This window comes from Tiliqua scincoides, chromosome 2 (assembly GCF_035046505.1).
Source record: "Tiliqua scincoides isolate rTilSci1 chromosome 2, rTilSci1.hap2, whole genome shotgun sequence".
In the NCBI taxonomy this organism is placed as follows: domain Eukaryota; kingdom Metazoa; phylum Chordata; class Lepidosauria; order Squamata; family Scincidae; genus Tiliqua; species Tiliqua scincoides.
In genome coordinates, this window is record NC_089822.1 from 141894108 (window position 1) to 141921849 (window position 27742).

General features: G+C 46.0%; 1 protein-coding gene across 1 annotated transcript in view; it reads left to right on the plus strand.

The window, feature by feature from the left end:
* The first annotated feature begins 2442 nt into the window (after positions 1–2442).
* The window catches only part of ERBB3 (erb-b2 receptor tyrosine kinase 3), a 97840-nt gene continuing 72540 nt past the window's right edge, over positions 2443–27742 (plus strand). The window contains exon 1 of the mRNA XM_066616824.1: positions 2443–2783. Within this exon, the coding sequence (XP_066472921.1) occupies positions 2702–2783 (82 nt within the window). The 5' untranslated portion in view covers positions 2443–2701. The remainder of the gene's footprint in view (positions 2784–27742) is intronic.

Sequence of the window (27742 nt, forward strand, 5' to 3'; positions counted from 1 at the left end):
GGGAGGGGACACACACAATCCTGCTGGTGGGGGCTTGGTGTGGCTTTTGATGTCAGCCATTGGCACATCCCTGCTTGACCGAGCAGTTGAATGGGGGTTATCAGAGCATGGAAGGATTTGCTGGCAATTACTTTGCTCAAAATGTTGCAAAGTGTGTCTGATGCACAAGTCTCTCAGAGTACATCCCATGAAACATAGGAAGACTTGAAGCACAATCCTATACATGTCTGCTTAGAAGTACCTCCGATTAGAGTCAATGGGCATTGGCATAGCTAAGGAGGTGCAGGGGGTAGCAATTGCACTGGACAACAAACTTTAAGGGGGGGCAACAAGCTGAGTTTGAAACTAGTGGCCAAAATTGTGAAAACTTTGGTGTGTATGTAAAATATTGTCATGTTATACATCATTGGAAAGGTAATTTAATGCAGAATGCAGTTAAACAAACAGTGCTGGAATATCTGTATTATATCAAATGTTATGGCCAATTAACCAGAATACTACTTACTTATTTACTTACTTAGGGCCCAATCCTATCCAACTTTCCAACTCTGGTGCAGCTGCAGTGCAGCCCCGAGGTAAGGGAACAAATGCTCCCATACCTTGAGGAGGCCTATGTGACTGTCCCCCCATAAGAACATAAGAACAGCCCCACTGGATCAGGCCATAGGCCCATCTGGTCCAGCTTCCTGTATCTCACAGCGGCCCACCAAATGCCCCAGGGAGCACACCAGATAACAAGAGACCTCATCCTGGTGCCCTCCCCTACATCTGGCATTCTGACTTAACCCATTCCTAAAATCAGGAGGTTGCGCATACACATCATGGCTTGTACCCCATAATGGATTTTTCCTCCAGAAACTCGTCCAATCCCCTTTTAAAGGCATCTAGGCTAGACGCCAGCACCACATCCTGTGGCAAGGAGTTCCACAGACCGACCACATGCTGAGTAAAGAAATATTTTCTTTTGTCTGTCCTAACCCGCCCAACACTCAATTTTAGTGGATGTCCCCTGGTTCTGGTATTATGTGAGAGTGTAAAGAGCATCTCCCTATCCACTCTGTCCATCCCCTGCATAATTTTGTATGTCTCAATCATGTCCCCCCTCAAGCGTCTCTTTTCTAGGCTGAAGAGGCCCAAACGCCGTAGCCTTTCCTCATAAGGAAGGTGCCCCAGCCCCGTAATCATCTTAGTCGCTCTCTTTTGCACCTTTTCCATTTCCACTATGTCTTTTTTGAGATGCGGCGACCAGAACTGGACACAATACTCCAGGTGTGGCCTTACCATCGATTTGTACAACGGCATTATAATACTAACCGTTTTGTTCTCAATACCCTTCCTAATGATCCCAAGCATAGAATTGGCCTTCTTCACTGCCGCCGCACATTGGGTCGACACTTTCATCGACCTGTCCACCACCACCCCAAGATCTCTCTCCTGATCTGTCACAGACAGCTCAGAACCCATCAGCCTATATCTAAAGTTTTGATTTTTTGCCTCAATGTGCATGACTTTACACTTACTGACATTGAAGCACATCTGCCATTTTGCTGCCCATTCTGCCAGTCTGGAGAGATCCTTCTGGAGCTCCTCACAATCACTTCTGGTCTTTACCACTCGGAAAAGTTTGGTGTCGTCTGCAAACTTAGCCACTTCACTGCTCAACCCTGTCTCCAGGTCATTTATGAAGAGGTTGAAAATCCCCACCACAGGATGCAGTGCAAGCCCCATTGATATAGTTGCACTGGCCCTGGAAAATTGGATAGGATTGGGCTCTTACTTACTTACTTACTAAATTTGATTTTGTCATGGGGTACAAACTCAGCTGTGATCAAGGATAGGAGATGCCTTAGTTACGTCACTTTGGGGGCCTTGTTTTCCCCTTGGCTACACTTTCATTAGCTACGCCACTGTTGATGGGACTTACTCCCAGGCAAGTAAGTAAGACCTACTCCCAGAAACACTTACACAGGGGTAAGCCCCATTCCCTGTCCTACTTCTGAGTAGACATGCCTGGGATTGGGCTCTTGCTTCAGGTGAAAGGTGCAGTTTTAGAGGTCATCTTTTCCTTAATCAATTTCTGTGCCACTCTTTCAGGAAGACCCTCCCCAAAGGGTTAACAAGGTTGAAAACATAACTCCATCTAGGACTGCAGGGAACAGAAGATGCCTTTGGACGAGAGTCCGTGCCTTTGGCAGGTGTTGAGAGGCGCACTGGCTGACGAGCCGTCCTGAGCACAGGAGGGAATCCCCGCCGAGAATCCCCCCCGCGTCCCGGCCGGGTCAGAAGCAAATCTCGGCGTTCCATTCCTCCGGTGCGGGCGCTGCCGCTGCTTCCTGCGATTGGCCGGAGCGGGCGCGTCCCCAGCCAATGAGCGGCGAGCTGAGCTTCTCCCTGAATGAAGTGTGTGTAATTTGGCGAGTTTGTTGTGTGTAAGTGAAACTGATCAAAGCGCCCCCCGGCCGGGGTTCTTGGCTCCGCGGAGGACTCGGCCACGCTGGGGGTGAGCGGGAGCAGGGCGGCAGTGGCAGGGAATAAAGACCCGCGGAGCCAGGAGAGAGGCTGCGGGGCCTGGAAAGAAGGGGGAGCAGGTGGCTCCGGAGCAGCATGCCCTAGCCCGGAACACGCCGTCACACGCCTGCAGGAGAAGGAAGGGGGAGAGCAAAGAAGGCGCCGAGCGCACATCTGTGAAGAGCTCTCCAGCATGGGAAGCCACCCGGCACGCGGCGTCCTGCTTGGGCTGCTCTTCCTCCTCGGGAGACTCCAGCCTGCCGCTTCTCAAGCAGGTAAGGCCAAAGGGTGTGTGATCCGCCTGCCTGCTCTGGGCGAGCAGACGTTGTCCTGTGTTACAATAACACACTTAAGGCTCTGTTTGGCCCCAAACACAGCCTTAAGTGGCGAGTGAGTGAGAGAGCGAGCGAGCGAGACTGCAAGCCTAGCCACACTTTCCTGCGAGTAAGTGCCATTGTTTATAATGGGACTTATTCTTGAGTAGACAGGCATAGGATTGGGCTCTCAGTGAGTGAGTGAGGCTTCAATCCTAACCATACTTTCCTAGGAGTAAGTCCCATTGACTAAAATTCGACTTACTTCTGAGTAGGCAGGCAGGACTCTGTCTACTGGACTGGGCTCTCAGTGAGTGAGGCTTCAATCCTAACCATCCTGTCCTGGGAGTAAGTATCATTGACTCTAATGGGACTAACTTCTGAGTGGACAGGATTGGGCTCTGCACGTCTACTCAGAAGTAAGTCCCATTATGGTCAATGGGGCTTACTCCCAGGAGAGTGTGGCTAGGATTGCAGCGTGTGTGTTTTCTTCCTTGCCGTCAGAGCGCTCCAGGGCCGGGGAATCTTTCTCTTCGTTTGTCCATCGTGTGGGGAGGGGAATCGTGGGCTGGTTTCGTGCTGGGGAGCGACGCCTTTGAACCTGCGCTGAGCGGCAGAACCTGTTTGTCTCCCCGTCTCTCTCTCTCTCTCTTCTCCCCCCCCCCCCAAGAGAAGAGAGTGTCGTAGACGATGATCGCTTGTGTTCTCAACTTTGTACGGGTCTGAGGAGCGTGATGTGAGCTAGTGTGATTGCGGGGTTTGAAGGCGGGAGTGTATGCGTTGGGGGGCTCTCTCTCCCACGTGCAAAGGGAGAGCAGAAACTCCAGGCAAACTTTATGGAATCTGTAAAATGCTGCTCTGCCAGCGTAGCTGCTTGAGAGATCCTTGGCCTGGAAGGGGTTGGGTTTGGGAGTCAGCTCTGGTCTCCAGGGAACTTGTTTGGTATCTTTAGGGATACTGCTAACCGGAGCTGTAGGACAACCAGGGCTTAATCGGAGTCAGGCGCCAGTCCCTGAGCCATCACATTCATGCCTGATACCTGTTTTCAGTGCCAGCCTTTGAACATGTGATGATAAATTAGAGCATCTGAACATATACCAAGTGCAGTTTCTCCCCTCTGTTAGATAGCTATCACCCTCTTTCCTATCCCTGGGATTTGGGGTTGACAGGCCATAGAAGTTGCACGTATGATGATAGTGAGTCACATGCTAGGAGTGGTGGCCACAGCTCCCTACCACACAATCGTGGTGGAGAGTTGCCCTCATGTGCATTACCAAGCCCCTGACCTGAGTGCAAGACACAAAGGAGAATCTCTCCACAGGGCTGCGACACACCCACACACATGTGGGGTTACCACCTTTTTCAATTGCATAGACTCTGTGTTGGTCTCGGGGTCACTTAGTGATGATCAGTTTTAGTGATCTTTAAAGACCTTGTTCTATTTGTTGTCTAAAAATGTTTGAGGAGTGGATTTCTTTCCCGATTTTATGAGTGCCTTGGAGATTCTAATTCACAGGGTAGTGATTGTGCCTAAATTAAGGGGTGGCAGCTACACCAGACTAATTAACAGAGGATGAGGGAGTGAGCTTGTGTGTGTCACATTCCAGTCACTGTCTTAACCAGTTGAGAATCCTTGACCCACCCACATCAAAAGAACAGCAACAACAAAAATGCTCCCTTGCCCCTGTAAGGAAACCTGATGATGAGTAGAAAAGAGCCGTTAAAGTGTCCAAGAAGGTGTTTCAAGTCATCATGATCACGAAGGGCTTATGCAAATTCTGAAACAAATGATCACTGGAATATTTTCCAATTACCCTCTGTTGAAAGATGTTCAGTTTGCCTTATTGACACATGAAGAGGTTCTCCTGGGACCCCTTATATCTTTGGGTCTTGTTGTCCCTCCACTGGGGAAGGAAGGGGAGGCCAAGTGGTGGATCCCCCTCCATTCCCACTTGGCGTCAGATTCTCTCCACACTTCAGACAGGGCGGTTCCAAGTGCAAAGATTAAGCATAGCCAAGGGAGAAAACAATTTGGTTTGCAAAGGGCTAAGTCCACACTCCACAGCCCTCTCTTGCTTTGTGGCCCCATCAGCCAATGGACTTGGGGAAAACAGATCAACTCCATGCTGTGCTGAAAGTCCACTTCTCCTCCTAGGCATGCAGACTGAGAATGTTTTGTATAGCCTTGTCTTCCCTTGGCCACCTGCTGGAAACTAAACATGGGGGAGGGGAAATAAAGAGCTACTGATGCCCTCCTTTCATCCACTCTGGACACAGAGGCCAAAGAAGTGAAACCGTTGCTCAGTTATTGTCCCAGTTGTTTGAGGCCAAACTAGAAAGTGCATCTTTCTCATCTTTTGTTCTCACACTATTTGTGTGAACAAAGCCCCTTGCTGAACTCTTTCATTAGAAATCACAGAGAGTCTTGTAGCATCTGAAAGAGGTGACTAATGCGTTTATCAGCATACACTTCTGTAGACTACAGCCCACTTCCTCAGAACTCTGGACTCTAGTTCCTAGAAACAGATACATTTGTTCAGTTTGAAGGTGCACTGTCGGCATCAAAGCTGACATCAATGGATGCAGGACCCTCAGAAAGGCCTACTGCTAATCTCTGAGCCCTGCTCTGGTGTAGTAGTGGCAGAGCAATGCTGGCAAGGCCCCCCTGGTGAGAGGGGTTCACAGAGGGCATTTTGTCAAGGGCTCCCTGAAATCTGGAGCCAGCCATGTTAAGATGCCACAAGACTGTTGTTCTTGCTGCAACAGAATAATATGGCTCCCCCCACCCCGAACCTTCACCAGCTTCCCTTTATTATCCTATCATTGTCTGGAAAATAATTTCCCTGCTGTATTCTTGAGATTACCATACTTAAGGGCATGGGTAGAAGGTAGGGTGGAGGTGATTGGGGACAAGGAAGAAGCAACCAGAACTGGAAAGGATGTTGTTGTTTTGTTTGCAAATGAATAATGATGTTTGGATTACTAAGATGGTCTTAGAAAGAAATTTGTGTAATGTACTGGAGTCGCATCAGAACAGGCCCGATCCTGTTTGAAGGCTATTAGATAACATCCCCTGGCCAGCCAACATTAGAAGCTTCATTAATACCTGTCAGTGGTAGCACCCAATGAACCATCAAGGGTTAGATAGTGTGTGCAGTGGTGGTGATGGAGGGCCTGATGCGGAGGTTTGTCCCAGGTCCCTCAACACCCCAGAGCCAGCATTACAATATGCAGTAATTCCACAAAGGGGGATCAAAAGCACAGGGCCCCCTCGAAAGGGTTCACTAAGGCAGGTAACCCAAATTTTTCTTGGAATGAAGGAGTAGGAGAGGAACACTGACAGACAGGATCTCACATTGGTCTGATGTAGAGTTGATGTTCATTTCCCTTATCTATTGAAATCATTAGATTATATCTTTGCATCCAACTATAGAGCTTGAAGTGGATTTTCTCTTAAATATTGATATACACCGATGTGACATTATATTACATTTGTGATGAGAAGGAGGAAATACATTTTTTTAAAGAAAAAAATAAGTCCTAGAGAAACAAGAAGTGTGGTGTTTTTCTGGACCCCACTACAAGGAGTTAAATCTGAGCTAAACCTGAAAATACATAAATCTTTGGGACTTTCCTTGTTTTGTCCAAGGAGGTTTGTCATCAGTTCATTTCTGCTTCCATTTATAGTGAGTACTTCCACTTGCAAAGAGTACTCTGAGTGGGGGAACAGAGGCTGATAATAGCTACTAGAGAGGTGAGGTGCTTGCCATCTTTAGATGGGCCACTTCATCCAATGATCCACCACTGTGGTACTGATCTGCCCCAAGAAAGAGTGCTCTGCACAGTCCACTCTGGCACTTTGGTTAGTGCACTTGACTTGAGTCATGTAATGCAACAGCAAAGGAGGAAGAATGAAGTGGCCTGCCTGGAAAGCAATTGCCCATCATTAAATCAACGTCATTTACTTTGCTTGTGGTGCAGCCTGCTTTGTAGAATGCTTTTATGATTATTGTTCACGGTGTGAACCGCCTAGGGTTACCTCTGGTAAGAAAGGGGGTGTGATCTTCCAAAATGAAGAACTAAATAAATGAAATCAAAAGAGTGGGGAATTTGTAGGAATTGGCTGGCTTGTTATCAGTACTCCCACTTCACCTGTTTTGGTTTCTGAGGGTGTTGCATTTGGCAAGGCACTTACAGGGAGGGGAGGACTTAAATAAGGTTGTACAGTGCACTCAGTCAGCATCCACAAGGCATAGAACATATGTGTGAAGTCATCACAGCTTTTCCTGCTACACTGTCCTGGCAGCAATCACCTTTCTGGTCTCTCAAGACTGGCATCTTTGTACTGGCAAGAGTGTATTGTGCCAATGTGTATAAGGTTTGTGCTGATGGGTATTCCACCTACTCTACTTTGCACAGCGCTGAGGTTGCACTGTGTCAGGGACTCTGGGGGAAAGCTCTGCCCTTGGCCCCCATGATGGCATATTGGGTACTACCATTGCTGCCAAAACTGAGGTTTTAGGGGTTAGCCAGGCCCAGTAGGCCCTCAGCCAGTGCCCTACCTGACCAACATCTGATGCTGCCCCTATCTGTATTGCAGGCCAGTTGTATATCAGCTCTGCACCAATGAACAACCAAGCTGTGGAACCACCCAGTCAATGTGATCACTTGTCTTTGGGTCAGATCATAAACTGTGGGTCATCTGGCCATATGTCTTTATGACTATAATGATACCTGATGCTTCCAAGCCTATTCTCCTGCCAGCGACTTACAGCTATGGCAATTCTCAAACCCTCAGACCTGTTTATAAAGTAGCAATTAGTCACAAAGATGCAACATAACTGATCAGGAAGCACTTCTAAGGTTCTTTCTCAACTAGTCAGAAATTGGGAAAGTCTTCTTGTTCTTTCCATGACTTACAGCGCAATCCTATGCATGCTTACGCGGAAGTAAGTCCCACTGGATCCAATAGGATTTACTCCCAGGTAAACATGCAGAGGATTGCAGCCTTAATTTCCCCTTCCTGAAGGAATCACTGGTGTTTTTCTCTGAGTTAATGAGCTGTTATCATTTTGAATTTGATGGTGTGTATCAGTTGAAGGTCCAAGTGCAGTGAACCTTGTTTACGTTTTTACACAGAGAGCACTTGCTAATAAGCTCTCTTACCCTCCTCCCAGGGTTATAATGGAGACCAGGTTTTCCCGGTTGCTTGAAACCAGTTTTGTGTCAACATTCTTGACCTCTGCTAATTGCTTTCCCCTTGTCTGCTGTAGCCATTGTCAATGGAAATCAAAACAAACAGTGTCCATTAGATAGGCTGGAAGGAAAACCTCTCTCCTCTGTCCAGCTCCATACCTGCCTGGGCAACTGGGAAGAAATGATGCCTTCCTTAGCAGCCCTCTTGGGCCACAGTTCTGATTCCACATGTAAACTGCCCTAAAACCAAGTAATGGTTTTGTTCATGTGATGTTCTTCCGTGTGAAAATGTGTGCATCTGAAGGCACCTCCACAGGTTTTGCATGGCTCTTCCCAAGTGTTGAGAATTCCCTGGATTTTTCCAGGCCTGGATCTGTGAGATCCACCCTACACACTATTGTTCTAATGTCTGGATGTTGCCATGGGTTGCTGATGCATGGCAGTACTTGATCTGAACAAAGCCATCAAGGCTTAGTCTTATGGCAAAAGAGTGAATAATCGAACATCTGAGGATACTGCTTGCCTGTATCCCTCTCTACCATTGAATAAGCAACTAACACCCCTAGTCTAGGACTATGGGAAAGTTATTCCAAATGTCCCTGAGATCTAGCATCTATCTCTAAATACCAAAGAGATCCAATTCTAAATATGACATGTGGCCTAACACTGGGTTATTACTTAAGAACCAATGCAATTGCCGCGTCTAACCTTGGTCCAGGAATTCCTCTCAATTGCCATATGGACAAACATATTGCACAATATTCTGTTAAAATGTGGCTTTTATGAAGGCACCCCGTTTTGACCTGAAGATTACAAGTGTGAAGAAAAAACCCACCTTGTCCACTTCAAACATAGACATGACACCTCTCGAGCATCCCAGTATATCAACCCCTCATCAATCGTGTTCCATGTAAAAATTACAGGGACTGTGCAGTGATCTAACAGAGCTGGGCAGGAGCAGCTGCAGGAGCACTCAGTGATGACCCACTTGTTGCAGTAAGAACAAAGTTCTGTACTGCAAAGTGCTGTAAAAGAAGCTGCATGGGGCTCTGGTTCTAGCTATGAGGGCGTGTAGCTCACCACTCCTTTCTGATGTCAGGAGCATTGTGTGCAACCACCCCATCTGAGCACACAGGTTTTCTTCACACCCTTCCAGATAGGGAAGAGACATATCCTACATGCTGGATAACTTTGAGATTGAAAGTTAGATTAATTACTCGGTTTCCCAGTTTCTGGCCACTTCTCTGTTATGTTAATCGGTATAAGAACCTATATATTTTGGAAGTGTTGGGAGCAGGCAGAAGATCAACTTCCCCCTGTGCATCAGTAGCCACCACTTGGTTGCTTTTATATGACTCTGCCATAGAATTCAGATCATGGAGTTCCACACACAAAGCCAGAGCATAGGAGACACATAGTGTCAAAGTGCCTGCACAACTACCACAGCTTCAACTGACATGCTGAAGTGAGGCAAGATGGGTCAGGGGAGAAGAAAAGGCAAAACACCAACAGCTACACCACATCTGTTGTTTATATGTCATGTTTGTACCTTACCCTTCATACAAGAAGGCTTAGATGGGACTATTTCATTTTATCCTCACAACAATCCGGAAGGGTAGGTTAGGCTATGAGTCAGCGACAAGGACTTGTGCAGGGAAGTTCCTAGCTCAATAAGGATTTGCGCTCGGATTCCCACATCAAAACCCAACATTCTACCCACCGGATCACTTTGGGTTTCTTATCTCCATCTTGGATTGGATTTGCCACACAAACATCCGGAAGTTGGTTAATAGGGTGTGTGAAGGAGATATTCTAAAAGTGTGTAGGAGAGTGTACATGGGGAGGGGTGCATTTCTCTGCATCTTCTTGATGTGTACATCTATGACCGGAAGATAGAAAGCCCGGGTTGTCAGAGAGTGAGGCCCCGTGGGATTGAGATGGCTGCAGTACAGAGGCAGTGACCTAACAGACAGAGCTTATTTCTCTGATATATTTATTTCTGACTGGAATGTGTCCAGTTTCCAGCCACTGGTTTGGGCCCTGTCTTCCCCTTGGAAACTAAGAAGCCTTTGTTGCTGGAGCTTCTCTTGTTTGATAAGTTAAAAAGACCAAACTTCTTAAGTCTCTTGCTCAATATTTAATTTGGAAAATGAGAAGTGCCAGTTGAGGAGTGGAAGGAATTTGCAACCATAGTGCTTACCCTTGTCAGAGTTGGATTATGGATGAGGGGATCTATGGTAGATGACTGTTAATGCCTTTCCCCAGAATCTGATAGTAGGAAACTGGCTGCGGTAGTCAGTAGAGCAGGAAAGGCACTTCTGACTGAGCCTACTCAAAAGGCACTTTCCTCTCCAGCCATTTTGGAAACATGGAAAAGTGGTGTGTGTCTCCCCCCACCCCCCGCTGCTATTCGAGCAAGAAGCTAGATTGTGAACCACTGGCTGTTTCTGGTGGACCATCATGCTTGCTGTTTGCTGGGGTTCTTGCAAAGAATGGTGGCCATTGCTCTGATTCTGCAAGAAACTGCTGACACTCTTAGAGAGTGTACACTCAAGATTGCTGAGCACAGATTCTTTATACCTTAACTGCTAAAAAATCCTCTGTATGCCTTCTTATGACATAAACATAGTCAACTCAAGAAAGAAGCAGGGCAGCACTCATACAGAAGGCTCAGGTTCCTGGACCTGATATTCACTTCTTCAGCAGCTGGAGCCTGACGCTAGGGTTCCCAACCCGTGGTTCGTGGACCACTGGTGGTCCACAGCACCCTCCCAGGTGGTCCGCAACCTCTCTGGTGAAAAAAGAAAAAAAAAATGCCCTTCTAGGAAGAAAAAAAGCCTCTGTAGTGCCAGCAGCCAATCATATCAGCTCAGAGCCAATCAGAGCATAACCTTTCTCCATCTCCTGCCTTCCCCCTCCACCTCCCTTCCCTCCTTGTCTGTGAGTGCCCAGACAAGCAAAAAAGTGAAGCACAGGCGCCTTGTAAGGTGTGCGCATTTGTGCAGCCTCCTGGCTCAGCTGCATGCAGAGGAGAGGTGTCTGCCGCCGCTGCCTCCAGCCTGCTGCCTCCATTCCTTGACCCTGTGCCTTGAGGCGAGCCCTCGCAGCCTGGTTTTTCAGGAGTCAAATCAGGACTGCAGCAAGCCTGGGAAGTCTCTCAGGCTGGCGGGCGGGGGGCTGCCGCCGCCAGAGGAAGAGGAGAAGGAACAGGCTCCTAAAGGCATCACTGGCTGGCTGGGGGGGGGTTTTTCCCAGAGAGTGGGTTTCTCTGGATGTGATTTCCTTGGGAGTCCGGACTCCAGCTGGCCAGGGAACACAGAGGAAGGGAGTTGGAGGCAGTGTGGCAGCAGGAGAGGGGAGAAACAGTATGCTCAACCCCCGGCCCTGGTACCCCCTCCCCAGTTGGCAGGATTGGGCCCCCTGGATGTGCTCTTCTAAGGCCCAGGGGTGGAGCAAGGGATCCAGGCAACCAGGTTTTGGCACCCCTTTTGGAGAGGGAAACAGGCAGCACCTCTGCTGTCTTACTGCAAGCTGCTCACTTGGGGAGAAGCAATTCCAGAAGTTGCAGAACAGGCACCACCGTAGCCAAGTACAGCAGGTGTAACCCCTGACTCCAGAAATTTCTCCAATCCCCTTTTAAAGGCATCTAGTCTAGACACCATCATCACATCCTGGGGCAAGGAGTTTCACAGACTAATGGCAGAGTAGGCAGCTGTTGTTTTGTGGCTGCAGCCTACCTATAGGCTTGCTCACACTCTCTTAGCTTCAACCAAAGTAGTCCACAGCTAGAGCATGGCAGCAATTAGAATAGGAAGTGAAGAGAGGCTTTCCCCCCCCTAAAGACCTTGCAGTGCACACCAAAAGGACTTTTCTTCCTGAGATATGCAGCAGCCATTCTGAGATGTCTCTCTGAGCAGGTGCTTCCTTCACACACCTCTTCTCCTTCAGGACCCACCTGCCTAAATTGTGTTGAACACTTTCCTAAGCACTCTGGACTCACAAGTGGGGGGAGCAGGGCCAGGGCTGTGTAACAAAAGGAACTGTGGAGGGATGTGTGTGCTTTTTGTTGGCTCATTTAACTACCTTGCATGACTTGTCTATAATCCCCTTGTGCTTACCCTCTCCTTTTTGAGGCATTTTTCCACACTTAAAAGAGGCAAGGGCTGTGCGTAATGTGGTCTGGTGTGGGGGAAAAGAGACTGGATTGAATTGGGTGGGTATGAAAACCTCTGAGTTGGCGGGGAATTATGTGTTTCATGTAATCCATGTAAACCCAAGACTTTCACAGCCAGTGAAGCAAATGCAAGCACAACCATCACATTAATTATTAAATAATCTTCTTATGTATTACAAATTTAATTGTATTTTTTGTGTTCAAGGATGGGCGTGTTGCACGTGGTCCCCACCGTCTCAAAATTTTGCCTTAGTGGTCCCTGAGCTCCTAAAGGTTGGGAACCACTGGAGGAACCCTGGTTTACATTGAAAACAACAGTTCTGTTGTTCTTCTCTGCGGTATATATTACTGTACATTCTTCTAAGTGGAAACCAACCCCTAGGCTCCCACTCTGTATTCAGTGTGCCAATGGGATGCAGAAGGTAGAGTGTATGGTCTGGACTAAAAATGAAATTATTTGTGGTTGGTGAGGGTGGAGTCTAAAGCATCTAATTCTAATTTAAAGATCCTTTGAAAGTATCCCTCAAAGACATCTTTTTTTAGTTATGATAAATATTTTAGAACCTTTCAGATGTGACATTTGAAAAGACTCAACTTTTCAAACTCATCCAAAAAGTAATTTCAGAAATTTCAAAGATTGGCAGAGTTGGCAATCCTAGGTCTGTCAGCCAAGCCCAGAGCACTGTTCTTCTACAGATCTGTTTATAGCTGTGATTTTCAACCAGTCTGCCACGGCACATTGGTGTGCTGCAAATGGTCCACAAGAGTTTGGGGAAGGTCATTGATTAGTTGGGCCAATTGAAGGATATGAGCTACCTCAACAGCAGTATGGTGTGCCTTGTCAATTGTAAAAAAACTAATGGTGTGCCTTGACAATTTTGGTGCCTTAGTGTGTTATGAGATGAAAAAGGTTGAAAATTGCTGGTTATAGAATTCAGCCCTCAGTGTGCCATAATCACAGTGTGCAACCTGCAGATTCAGAAAGGTACGATATTTGAGAACGCTCCAAGTGATTCAAACCTGGGAGCCAAGTCCACCTGTTTCAAGGAAAGGTAAATAAAATACCTAACTCGGTGGTTCTCACACATTTAGCACTGGGACCCACTTTTTAGAATGAGAAGCTGTCAGGACCCACCAGAAGTGATGTCATGACCGGAAGTGACATCATCAAGCAGGAAAATTTGTAACAATCCTAGGCTGCAATCCTACCCACACTTACCCAGGCATGTCCCATTTACTATCATTGTTAAAAGAATAAAAACATAAGAACAGCCCCACTGGATCAGGCCATAGGCCCATCTAGTCTAGCTTCCTGTATCTCACCGTGGCCCACCAAATGCCCCAGGGAGCACACCAGATAACAAGAGAGCTGCATCCTGATGCCCTCCCTTGCATCTGGCATTCTGATATAGCCCATTTCTAAAATCAGGAGGTTGCACATGCACATCATGGCTTGTAACCTGTAATGGATTTCTCCTCCAGAAACTTGTCCAATCCTTTTTTAAAGGCATGTAGGCCAGATGCCCTCACCACATCCTGCGGCAAGGAGTTCCACAGACCAAACACATGCTGAGTAAAGAATATGCATAGTAGCTTGTTAAAAGTGCAGGTGTGTAACATTTCCCCAAATGCAATCGCATACCATGGAAGCATCAAGTCTAATATATTAAAAATAAAATTTTGAAATGAATGGGGACCCACTTGAAATAGGCTTGCAACCCACCTCGTGGGTCCTGAGCCACAGTTTCAGAAACACTGCCCTAACTCATTTGACTTGGTATAATAGTTTAGTCTGTTATATATGAATTTCAATACTGGAAATGATTGCTCATTTCAATAGGGAAAACCACCCACTTTGGTCAGAGACACAAAGGTAGGGCTTAGTTCTTTGACTCCAGATGTTCTGGGCAGCAAAGCCCTGGCATGGCATTCAGGTTCTAGGTTTGACTTCTCCTGCTGAGAAGTGCTGGCTCTGGCCCTGGCCCTGGCCCTTTCTTGTCATTCTTCTCTATACCTGCTTGTGTTTTTCATCAGGCTATGCTGAAAGCCAAATACATGTGGAGCAACCTTCAATCCAGGCCAAGGGGCTGTGCCCTAATCTCTCAATCGTACAGCTCATGCTGTCAGAGATTTGCATGGCCAAGGCTGGGCCAGGTTGTCCCTCCCATCTGAATCATTTCTGGAGAAGGACCTTTCATAACAGGTAGTGCTTGCTGAGTAAATTGCTACGAGTGAAAACCCAGTGCGGGGACAGGAAGGGAGAGACTGCCCCGTCATGAAGCAACACAAACCAGCAGCAAAACAAGAGGGAGGTTATCAGAGGGGGAAATCAGCTCAGGGCTTTGTCTCCAATCTAGCAGTGTTGAAAAACAACATGGCCGCTGCCTTTGTCCGCCCACAACAGGGTTGTACCCTCTCCTACAGATTACCAGGGCTTTGTTGCAACCAAATGGCTGAGTTGCTGACAGAAACAATGTTTCCCAAAAGCTAGTGTAGGAATTACAGACAGGGAGTAGGAGAGGGGTCAGTGGGGTCAAAGAGCATTTCTAGGGGTGAATGTGGGGTTGAGGTTTGAGGGCAGAGAGCATGTCTGTGGCACGGACCATGTTGGTGATCTGAGGAATCTTCTTATTGCCGTCCATGCTTTACTCATTCAATTATTTTGATCCACTCTCCTTTACCAGGGTGCTCAGGCAACATTCTTTATTAAATGAAGGTGTGTTGGTTAGATCAAAAGGAAGAAAATCCCTTGTGTATTTATTTTTGCACTCATCCGAAATTAACATGGCTCCTGACTGCAGGAAAGCCCTGAAGGAGCAGAAGGCTGGCTACTTCCCTCTTTCCAGGCTACGATAGGAGAGGAGGAAGTGGGTGGGGAGTGAACGCCACGCAGAGCACCTGTGCCCTCAGAGTGCAGCTGTCTGTGCTAATTTTAGGCTTTTCAACATTGACATGGCCTCCTTTAAAAATGCCTTCCTCCACATTCTTTCGCCTCCTCCTGAGAGAGGACATTTATTTGGAACACAGAAGATAACAGCAGTGAAAGCGCAAAGGCTCTGTGGGAAGCTCTTTGATAGCATGTCGTTCTCTTGGAATATAGCGTGGAAGGTAATGGCTAGTTTAATACAAGACAGAATGTATCAAAAGATGGTGAGGAGCATTGGTTTATATGATATCATCCTACACGTTCTTCAAGAATCCTAGAGGACAGTAGCCCTACGGAATCTTAGCAGACTCTGGTTTTTTCTTGGTATTCAAATAAGTACAGGGGAAAGCTTCACCTGCCACATTTCTATGTGTGAGATAGGGGTGGCTCATCCATGAGGCAAGGAGATGAGGGTTGCATTGGCAGCAGATTGCAGGGAGATGAAAGAGTGGTGGATTGGGGGCGCCCTTCACTCCTAATCTACTGTCACCACTGCCTTCCCCCGACCTGCTGTGGATGCAACCTGCACTGATCCACTTTCTGGCCAGTAAAATCAAGCAGAAAGTGGATCACTCACCTCCCTATCTTGCTCCTCACGTAAGTGCAGGACTTCTGGTTTGATTTTCTGGGACCACATGAACAAAAGAGTTTCTTCATTGGTGAGGTCCCTTCGAATAGTATGTGGGAGTCCTGCAGTTCCACAACTAAAAAAACCATGCAAGGAGCATGGTTGCTCTCCTTTTTTTTTTTTGTTTGTAATAGTACAGAGGAGGCAGACCCAAGGCAGCTTTGGGTGGCATTCCAGTTCATGCTGCCATCGGTGTCAGGCTGCTGTTAAAAGCAGAGGTGCAAAGTAAAGAAATAAAAAGATGTGATAAGCCAAGAAGCTGTGACAGTGGTGACAAATATGGAATCTGGAACATTTCAGCTCATCCAGGCACTTTCCCCTTCACACTGCAACTGGACCAGCAACATGCATTGGGAACCCATAGCAAGATCCTGACAAAATGTCCGTATGCTCTGCTATGTATTTCTGCCTACCCCGTTCCAAAGCCTTTGCATGAATAATGATCAATGATGAAAGACTCGGATAAAACACAATAAATGTCTGAGCTACATTCCCTGAATCACATTCAAAATCATCCCAGATAGAAGGCAGCTAATGCTTCCAAAGGCACTCGGGTTTTGGTGAGATTTTTGAGCAGGGATTCTTAATCTCAGATATATCCATACCCTTGGGAGTATAAGAACCAAATGATGGGAGTATGGAACTTGAATCTATGAACAACTGAAAAAAAAGGTTAGATTATTAACTAACTCCATTATCCATATGGATTGAGGAGCTCTGTTCATAGCTATCAATATGTAAAGTAAAACTAACCTATTGACATCTTTTGAAGTCATACAGGTGGTGATGATGATTCTGATCAAGGGGGTATGGGGATATACAGGGCAATCCGTTGGAAGACTGTAATTGAAAAAAGGTTAAGAACCCCTGCTTGTCAAACTGGGGTTAAGAACCCCTTGTGAGACTTGGGGCCCCAGGGCACATGACATTGTGGTTCTAACGTCAACTCAGAGGCTGGTCTGTGTCTGCTGAGAGACAGGAGGAAACATAAGGGAAGAGGCAATCTTGTTGCCGTGCATTTTTTTCAAATTATTCCAAAACTAAGTTTTGAATTTTCCACACCTGGAGATTGCATAAAATGGCCACATGGATCAGATTTGTTTAAACAGAAAAAAAGAGTCTGTTCTGCATAAATTACATCTAGAAGGGACCAAAATGCATTCTTAGTGCCAGTTTTGCAAGTGTCATCAGGGATGCTATTCTTCCAAGTCATGTGAGCTTTTAAGGTCAGAACAGAACTTTGTTTGAACACTCTGAAGCACTGCATAAATGCAGAACAAGGTAATAGTAATTGTAGAAGCTGCCTTGGCATCCTATTGTCTTCCAAGCAGAATTTGAAATTCTTCATGTATGTTATTCTAATCTTCTTTGCAACAACCTTGTGAGGTAGATCAGAATTCTTATTCCCACTAAGGCTGAGACTGAGCAATGTGTGTATGACTAAGGCCACATCATGGCTGAGATCATGGCTGAAGTGAAATTTGTTCTGAAGACTTCCAATCTGTAGCAAGTCCAACCAACTAGGTAATACCGTAACGTAATACTCCATGAAAATAAGCCCTCTTGACCAAGGATATAGGACTAAATATTTCTATCTAAATATAGGACTAAAATATTTATATCACTGAAAACTCATCACTAGAGATAGGAGAAAATGGTTTCAATTTTTTGCAGATTTTGATGTTTTTCAAAGTCAGCATAACATGTAGCAAATGTTATGTGTTTCTATTCAAAATGTACATTATAATCATTTAAAAAGTGTACTTGGTAGGTGATATAGGTGGTATAGTGTCAGTAGATGCAGTCATAGTCATCACCCACGCACCTTCCATTAAATATTAAATGATTTTTTTGGTAGATTTTGGGTTTTTGTTTGTTTACAAAAATGAGAAGTGCAGAAAGTGGTGTTGTGTCTTTATTTTGTTATTACTGTTTTCTCTTACCTCATCATGTATCTGGTTAAGGTGTACTCTGGTTCTCCTTCCTCCCCCTCTAATTCTGTGCCCCCAGAACAGCAGCAAGCATATTCTCCACACAGATAAGGGTGCTGATTGTCTTCTCTGATGTTGTGATGGCATGGCTCCAGTTGGCACAAGGAGCAGGAACAGAAAGACTGGATGGAATCGACAAGGTTCTATGGCCGTTGGAAATGGCCAGGCGCCAGGCATGAGAACACAATTGGCAGCTAATGATTTATAGAAACCTGGGCTTTAGCTTTGTGGGATGGGAAGTAGCTGGGATTTAGTACATTGAGAACTGTGTTGGATAGACATGCATCTTTCTATAGAAGCCAACTTTCTTCTGGGATTGGTTTATGCTGTGATTATTCTTGAGCTGTGAAATCAGCCTGCACAAACGGCAAGCATGTAGTATAGCAGAACAATAGGGACTCACAAATGATGGTGGGCTGAATGTGAGTTCCGGCTGGTTAGATTTGGGCCATCTATCTGGACTGGAAATGTCCAACTCAGGTTTAACCTTGTTTAGCACTCTGCATTGTAAGAGAAGCGCAGCGATTGAAGAAGGAAGAATTTATCATACAGAAGTGGAGATGTGCTCCTTTTCTGGAGATGTCTGCTCCATGCCATTCCCCCACTGCTACTGCCCCCCCCCAACTGCCACACACCCTTCAAGTTCTCTCTTGCCTCATCTCTTCCCTTTGAGGTCACATTGTTCCTTTATCAGAGCCCTGGTATATTTCCACACTTTGACAAAGCCATCAACATTCTGCCCAGAGGGCCACAGAATGCCCAGAAATTTTTGCATGGCAAGTTTGGTGGTATTTTGTGAGTAAAACTACACCACAATGATGAGACAACAAACTGAGTCTGAAGGCCTTGTCACTTGGGATGAGAACATTATTTTATCTGTTCCTAGTGCTGGTTGTAGACAAGGAAGCTTGTTTCATGTTTCACATTTCAGTGGTAGTGATGGCGGGAGAAAGGTATTTCAGTGTGGGAGGCAAGATTCACAGCCAGGTTCCGAGGCCTGCTTTGGATATATTCAAGGTTAAATTGCAAACAGGCAATGCGTTTGAAGGGCATTGGTTCTGGTTTGTTTTTTATACCTCCTAATAACTCCTGAGTGATCGTCACTTGGGGTCGGACATGAGGGGGCAACTGCTCCCTCCGCCCTCACTTAATGGCAGCCTGGACTGTGCAGCATCTACACCTTTTAGAATTCTTCATGGTTGAACAGATCATTTCGCCGAAGGAGGTCTTGACAATAGTAAATAAAACCCACCCAAACCCCTTTTTCTAATTTCATGAGCTGCGTCTCTGCTTCCCCTTTCTTCCCACCAAAGGCTTTTCCTTTCTGCTGACTTTTTAGTCATGGCTTAGCCAAGCTTGACAGCCTCGTTTTACTCTCTGAGTCACTTTTCGTCTCACCTTTTGGTTTAGCTCTAAGTGGGAAGAATGGTGGTGGTCGGCTGGCGAGGCAGGGAAGGGGGGAGATGACAAGGACATTTCCCAGAAGGAGAGAGATAAAACGCTGGGCAGCAAACCCAAAAATGGAAACAAGCCGAAGCAGCAGTGTAGCCAGCGGCAAGCATTGTGTATGTGTGTTGCTGGGCGTGTAGGAATGTTGATGGTGTAGTCCTTGGTTTCACATGGCAAATACCAGCTCGGCAAAGGAATGCATTTATATTGCTTCTGATGTGAACTTTGCATTGGGGGTTTATCCAGAAATTGCCAGAGGCCCATTTAAGCATAGGAAAAATTTAATACAGGGCAGGTAGAACATTTTTTTAAAATGCCCGACCTACATAACGTGTTTTTAAATGTAAAGGGAGGAATTTTATTTTTTGTACAGTATATACACTAGCAGGGTTCTGTATACTCTAAGTAACCCAAATTCTGTACCACAAAAAGCTGATTCTGCACTATCCAATTTATTGCAAATGAGCATATATTAGCATATTTTACATAATTTAGCAAAATTTGTGCTCATCATGAGCAGGGACTAAGAGGGATGCAGGGTGCAGAAAACCTGCTTAGATGCTCCTCCGTCTTCTGAAATTTCACCTGACACTGCTTCAAGATTTTTAAACCAATCTTTGTAACTTTCAGGACGGGAATTCTGCATTTGCGTGATGTGATCATTAAATTGTAACATCTGATCCTTGCTAGTGATCTCTGATGTTTGCTTGGAATCTGTGCTAGGTAATTCTATGAAACATTAATGCTCCTCCACCAACAACCCCCCCCCCCCCGTAGGATCCAGACCCATAATAATTTTCTGGTGAAGGGCCTAAAGCGACTGTTCTATACCCATTGATCTGTGAGTAAACCTCACTGAGTACAGTGAGACTTATATCTGAGTAAACATGCATACAATTTCACTGCATGTATATGTGAGTGGGCAATTGGTGCAGAATAGCCAGAAGCTAAATACAGGTAATCCAATGTGTTTATTTGTATTAAATGTTGATAAAAGAAAATTTAATAAGAAGGGCCTGGTGCTTTAGAGACATCCCCAGTTTCTTTGCGCTCATTGGTCAGAACAGTGGAAGATAGGAGCACATTTTTTTCTTACCGAGCAATTGGGTACAATTCTGCTCCCATGCTTTTCCTTATATCTCTGTAAGTGAAAAGGACTAGAAACTTACTTTCTGTTTTATAATGCAAGTTGAAAATTCATGGAAGGCAGCTTGAAATATCCTATAGAGGGCCTATGCACAGACTTCCCCATGGTTATGCCACTGGGGGGGGGATCCCAAAACAATTTGCTGGGAAGTGATGGGGTGACATAGTGGCAAGTTTTCATAGATGATGTTGGCAGGATTATTGTTTTGCTTTGCTTTGCTCTGCTTAATCAGGATCTCCAGAAGAGTTTGTTTGTGAGATGTAAGGAAGCAATTCAGCCTAGCAAATCTGGGGTTTTCCTCTTGACTTTGTCAGTCTCTGCCTTCACTTCAGCCTCGGCAGCTTCTCCATCATGTGTGGGGGGAATTGGAAGGAGCTGCCTTCCCTGCTGAGAACATGGATTTCTCTTTCTCTCTCTCTCTTTTTAATCTCTGGACATGGTGCTTTCCCTCTCTGTAGCTCTTTTGTTTCAAGCTAGTAGCTGCTCTGACAAGCAAGCATTATAGAAAGGCCCCTAATGGGCTGCTGCAGTGGAATGAAAGCCAGCTCAACGCCTTTTTGATGCAAGGGCATAAAGGCTCCCTATTGTGTAGCCATGACAGCCATTTAATTGGAGGGGGCTCTGGGTCGGGACCCTGGGGCAGCCTGCAACTCAGAAACACCAGCCCCCTTACTATACACCCACGACCAGCCATGTATAGTAGCACAGGGGAAGGCTGTGGGAATGGAAGACAGTTCACTGAACATCTACCAAGGGAGATCAGAGGAGTGGGAAGCACCTTCTTTCTGTGAGAGGAAAGCAGGGCCTAGAGTAGAGGATCAGAAGAGGGAGGTTTCATAACACGGTTTTATTCTGTACCATTAGTCATGAGGAGCAGCAAAGAGAGCTCTGTAAGGTACTGTACCCTTACCCCTAGAGATCCTAGGGGCAAGGCTACAGTTTAATCCCTCCTTCATCACTTCTGACTTTTTATAAGATTTTGCCTTTCTGGCATTCTGTCTGTCTTCACAGCTTCAAGGATTAGAAACCTAGATTTTTATTAAAAAAAAAAGTTGAGATGCTGGCAATGTTGTGTTCCATCCTTTGTGCCAATTTTTGCATTTGAATGATGCAGTTAGGAAGCATCATTCAAATGCATCAGCACTGGCTTGGCTGAAGCCCAAATGATGCCCACAGGGCCCAGAAGTGCCAGCACAGGTTCTGCTGCATCCTGTGGGCAGCTGGAGACCATGGGGAGGGGGGTGAAGAGGTAAGAACAAATATCTATTACCCACCTCTGCTCCTGCATGGTCTTCAATGGTGGTATTTGGACCTGTGCCAGCTCTTTAGCTGGCATAAGTTTGAGTAGAGGGAAGGAGATTCGTTAAGAGTGAAATGCAGGACAGGATATCAGTAGATCCATTGCCACCGATCCCTGCCCTCTGCCGCCCCTGACATACTCCCTCGGACCCTGGAGGTCCCAGTCTCCTCCCCGTTCTGTCATTCCACCCTGTTCTGCCCATCCCATACCCCCAATGGCTTACTGGCACTGACAGTGATGAAGGGCTACGCTGGTGCTCCTTTCACGCTGCCGTTTCTAGCTGCAAGTGCTTGGAAAATGGCTGCCGGCAGTACACTCTGTGCATCATCGGCAGCCATTTTACAACAATGGAACTCTGTTCCTCTCGTCGTAAATCCCACCTTGCACCGGCCTGACCCTAGTTAAGATCAGGTTGTTAATGTTTGCTCTTCTTTGCCTAGTCTTGTTCTGCAGCAATTTTGTTTTACTGACTCTAGTGACCCATCAAGTGACTTTTTTACTCTTGCAAGAGGCAGGCCGAAATTTTGTACACGTCTGTACTTCACTAGATGATCTGGGAGCAAAGAATAGGAATTTTCAACCCTTTAATTCTGCCACATTGAAGTCACTTTGTCTGCATTTCTCTGTCTTATGGTAAAAAAGCCTGCAGTGTGATTTTTATTTTTGTCTTTACTAGGGGTTTTTTTTTTTGGCAGCTTGTTGCTGTCAGTTGGACTGTCAATATGTGCATCTATCCCAGTGTTTCTCAAGTCATGTCTTCTGCCATGCCACTTCACATCGTCCACCTATTTGAAGTACCACCAGAAATAACTGGCGATGATATCATTACCAGTTACTTCTGGGTTGAGAGACTAGCTGCAAAATGACAAATACTGTAAGAGCCTCAGGGTGGATGGGAGGGCTTTCTTGAGCATGGAAAAGCATGCTTTGGAGTTCTGCCCACTGAGCCGAGCCTCTTACAGCTGTTTGTTGTGTCATAATCCTGGTCTTGCTGCCAGGTGGCAGGTGTCCAGGGGTCCTGCTAGTACCACCAGACACCATCTCAAGTAGCACTGGTGGTACCCATACCACTGGTTGAGAAACACTGGTCTATCCCACAAGATCTGCAACTCCCCGTATCCATCTCTACTCAGAGGTCGGTATTGTATTATGGAAAACAATCAGGAAAAATCTCAGAATGGGACTATGGGCACAACTCAGCCTGCAGCATCTAGAATGGAGTGCAGTATAAGAAAGCTGCCTACCTATATCAAATCACAATATATATAGCACCTATAACAAATATCTTCAGATGACTCAAGCAACTGAGTCAAGTCACATATACTACCAGAACAGGTTGAATTGCCAAATAACTTGGACTGAGCAGTAGAACTACTTTCCCTCAGGCAATACTTGGGTCTGAAAAGCTAACAAACACTCTTTTTTTTCCTTCTTGTTCTGCTCATGACAAGTCCTCCGTCTCTACCTACTGTGGGTCTGATCCTCTAGTTCAGGGGTGCTCACACTTTTTTGGCTCGAGAGCTACTTTGAAACCCAGCAAGGCCCGGAGATCTACCGGGGGGGAAGGAAGCATCTGACAGACACCCCCTTTAATGTATGGAGCCCCTGCTGGAGTCTAGTCAGTTTCGTCAGTTTTGTTGCTGCATGCCTGAAGAGCAGCTAAAGTGTCAGTTTCAGTGTCAGTTTAGTGTCAGCTAAATATGTCAGTTTCGTCTAGTCACTAGACAAAACTGACATATTAACAGTTTGGAGAGACAGGGCTCCGCGATCTACTCATTTTGCCTCGCGATCTACTGGTAGATCGCGATCCACCTATTGAGCACCCCTGCTCTAGTTCCTCTCCTGGGGTCAATATTTTTTTAAAATTAATGTTGGAAATCTGACTTCAGGAGAAATATGCACAACAGCAGCCACTAGCAAATATGACCTGGGAAAAAGTTGCTTCCCAGTGCCAAACAAGGCAATCAGTCAGATACAGAACACTAGCAAAACCCATGCAAGTTTTCCCAAAGGAAAAATTGGGGTGGGGGAGAGAGCATGTGCAGTTCCATGCCACTGATCTAATTGGAATTACAGCTGAAACTTTCAAACACAGACGTCTTGTATGTTTCCTGTTGCTTTTTCCCTTCCTTCCTCCTCCCCCAAGACATGTACCCTTGTCCACCTCTAAAAAGAACAAGCCTTCCTAGGCAGCTGCCTGCCTGCCTGCCTGCCTGCCTCTCTCTCTCTCTCTCTCTCTCTCTCTCTCTCTCTCTCTGTTTCTCCCCTTCCCTAGCAAAGACCCCTCCTTCCACTGCCCTGGCAGCCCTATCAGTGCAGCATGCCACTGATATCGACCATATTCCACACATGCCTCTGCTACCTATGGCAGAAAGGATCCCAGTGCTTCCATCTGATAACATATGACAACTTGAGCTACTGTTTGTTGGTGGACACCAGAGCCTTTCAACAAACTACCAGAGAATAAAAATGACTAAGTTATAGGGCGGCAGAGGGAAATGGTGATGTGCCAAAGCATTATAAATTCACAATCCAATCTTATTCTCCCCCACCGATGCAGCAATGCTGAAATGGCTACTGCTGAATCCTGTGGGGGGGGGGTAGTTGCAGAGGTGTCCTCTGAGTAAGGGAACATTCAGTCTCTTACCTGGGAGTAAACCCCTGCAACATGGAGGGCCTGGACCCGTGCTAGTAAATTTGCTGGTGCAGATCCACAAGGACCTGCACCATAGGATTTGGTCTTGGAAGGGGCTAGGATTTGGCAGCCATCACTGACATTGAACCCGCTCCGTTCCTAGACCTGATCTGCCCATTCCACCAACTCTCTATTCCACCCTCCCTTATCCCTGTTCTGTCCTCCCCCCATCCTATCTCACCTCCCTTGCCAGCATACTTGCCTTGGTGGGTCGAGGGAAATCCACCAGCACACACCTCTGTGTGCTGTCAGGGTAATCTTTACAACTGCCATAAAGCAGTCAGCATTGGGGAACACTCATTCTACCAGTAGAGCAGTCCAATAGGATTCGGTTGCCTAAAAGTTATTTCTCCCAGAATAGGACAACCCAGGAAGTTTATTAATATTAATAGTTACAATACTTTGAAAATCTGCAAAGTGCATTTGCCCTCACAAGCTTGTGAGGCAGATGGATTTTGCAACCTGAAGATATTATGCGAATGTAGCAAAATTCACTTTATTATGTTTTATATAATGTACCATTTGTTTATCGTGTGAAATTTATGGGAATGGGGAGAAACTGGACAGCATTGAGACCTCTCTTTCTAGCCCCGGGAAATCCTGACCAGCCTCCGGTGGCACATGAATGTCATCAAGAATTGCCTGTATACTTTCACAACCATAAAGGGTAAAAACTTACCATAAAAAAAAGAACCAAAACTGAAGACTGAGATTCCAGGGATGCTGGATTCCATATTTGATACCGAGTTTCATGCTTGCCCAGTGTGCTCATGGAAGAACATGATACACACAGCTCTGATTATTAATTCCTGTTCTGTGGATCAGGAATTGAAATGAGAGACAGTGGCTGGTCCAAGGCTGGATCTTTCAACGTAAGCCTTTTTCCTTCAGTATCGTCATGATTGACGACCCAATCCTATGCATGACTACTCAGAATTGAGTCCCGTTAGTGTCAATGGGGCTTACTTCCAGGCAAGTGTGGATAGAACTGGGCTGTGACTCGTTTACTAATTCCTGAAAATTTGGATAACTTCATCTTGAAGGGTTGTATTTTTCTGTTTTCCCCATTGTTGTTCCATTCTTTTCAAGAGCTCCTTTGTCACTCTTCTTAAAACTTTTGCTGCAAGTACACCACAGTCCTTTCAGATGTGAACTAATGATAAAGCTGTTGTCTCACAGTTCAGAGGCATGGAGTGCTTTTCTTGAACATTACTGATGATTGTGTGTCGCTCTGCCCTGCCTTTCTTCCTTGATTACCACCAGTACACTCCTAGCAATGCAATGTTCCATTCCTCAATGTCATTCTGCAGTTCCTTTCACTCTTGTCAATTGCACAGAGTACCTTGTCAGTTTTGGTGTGTTCCAGTGGTGGTGCCTGTAGGAGGCCCTTTGAAGCTTCACACACAGCATCTCTTAGACCAGCAAGAGTAGTGGATGGAGAGGGAACAGAGTTAGGATTGTGGAGGAGAAAATGTGTGTGACTTTGTATGTTCCATTGAGTTCAATAAAACCTACTTCCAGGTGAGAATGGATAGGATTGCAGCTATGCTGCTCTGTATAGCATGGAGTTGTTGAGTTGTTGGCAACCTTCAGTCTCAAAAGACTATGGTATCGCGCTCTGAATGGTGGTTCTGGCACAGCGTCTAGTGTGGCTGAAAAGGCCTATTCGAGAGTGACAATCCCTTCCACACTGGGAGCAAGTGCAGTCTGTCCCTGGTCTGTCTCCCTGGCTATGGGCCTTCCTTCTTTGCCTCTTAGCCTCAGACTGTTGGCCAAGTGTCTCTTCAAACTGGGAAAGGCCATGCTGCCACAGCCTGCCTCCAAGCGGGCCGCTCAGAGGCCAGGGTTTCCCACCTGTTGAGGTCCACTCCTAAGGCCTTCAGATCCCTCTTGCAGATGTCCTTGTCATGCATGTATAACATGGAACATGCAAAGGCCTTGATCCAGGAAATATTTGCTGTGGCTATGCTCCATTGAAACCAACATTTCAACAGAGCTTAGCTACAGCAAACTTTTCTTGCATCAAGGCCTTTGTTGTGATTAACTTCAGTCATAAGTTTAACTAACTTTAACTGGATTGGAGCTTAAAACAGCACACTTTAATGAATGTAACTGTTTATATTGTTATGAAAGTCATGCATTCTGAGCCTTCCGGATGGAGCACCTAGAAATGCCTTCATATGTGTAGGCTCTATATCCACCTGTACATCACTTTTAAAGTGTTTTCTTCAAAGGTGTTTACTCAGAACAGTTACTGCTCACAATCCAAAACAAGTACAGAAGAGTAGTCGCATTGCCAGTGCATTGTACACCTGGGTCAGGTGTTGTTCCCCCCCACTCACAAGACCCCCTTCACTCATGACAATGAGCAGTGGATGCTGCTGGCAGCTGTGGGCCAGTCAATGAAGCCTGATGGGGAGGCATGAAACATGTGGCACCTGGAAGTAATGTGATGGCATTTGTTGCATCATTGTGCCACTGCGAATTGCTCCAATTGCTTTTGGAGTGCCATAATTTGTGGCCAATTGGAGGCAAGTGTGAGTGGGAGGGCCCTTCTGCCACCAAACACAGCATAGAGCTCTGCTCAGTGGAGACTTGGGTAATGTGTCCACCCCCCCCCAAGCATGGCACCTGGGGCGACCTGCACCAGTTACACCCCTAGCAAGGCTACTAGATAAGAGACCCCAGCAAACAGTCTCTGGGAGAAACATTATGCTTGGTGACTAGGGACAGTTACTCTCCCCCTGCTAAATCTAAGAGAATTGAAACTGAAAAGGCTCCTCCTAGCCTAGGGATCAGAAATGTTTCATGCCCCTGCTATGTTTTTCCATTGCACAGGATGTTTAGTTGTGTTTCTACTTGCAAGGCACACCTCCTCCTGAATCCATTCTTGTGTTAAAGGAAGTCTTTAAAGGATGAGAATTTGGTTGTCTTTGCAGTCATGTCCTTCCATGAACTGTTAAAAGCAAATGGTTGAGTCACTTAGATGCTGTTGAAGATATGACATTTTACTTTGTCTATGCTGATGACCTCACCCTGTGGATTTTCTGCCATCAGCTGGATGTTCTCCTCACCATGCAAAATTGCCTCTGCATTATTAGGCCCAAATAATACTTGCACTTTACATTTGTTTTCTGAATCCCTCTGACTGGAACTGGATGAGGGCTATTTTGAGGAAGGAGATGTCATACATGCCCAGATGCAGATGGAGCCCTCTTGATGTTTTAATCCATAAGATACAGCAGTTAGCATAGAAATGGAGGTTATGATGGTGATGAAAATGAACCTTAACCATTTGGACCACCACAGTTCACAATGAAAATATTTACTTCTTTCCTGAGATAGGAAACAGCATACCAAAGAAAATTTTATTTGGAAAATCCATTACATTTGGGACAGTTTGGCAATACATGT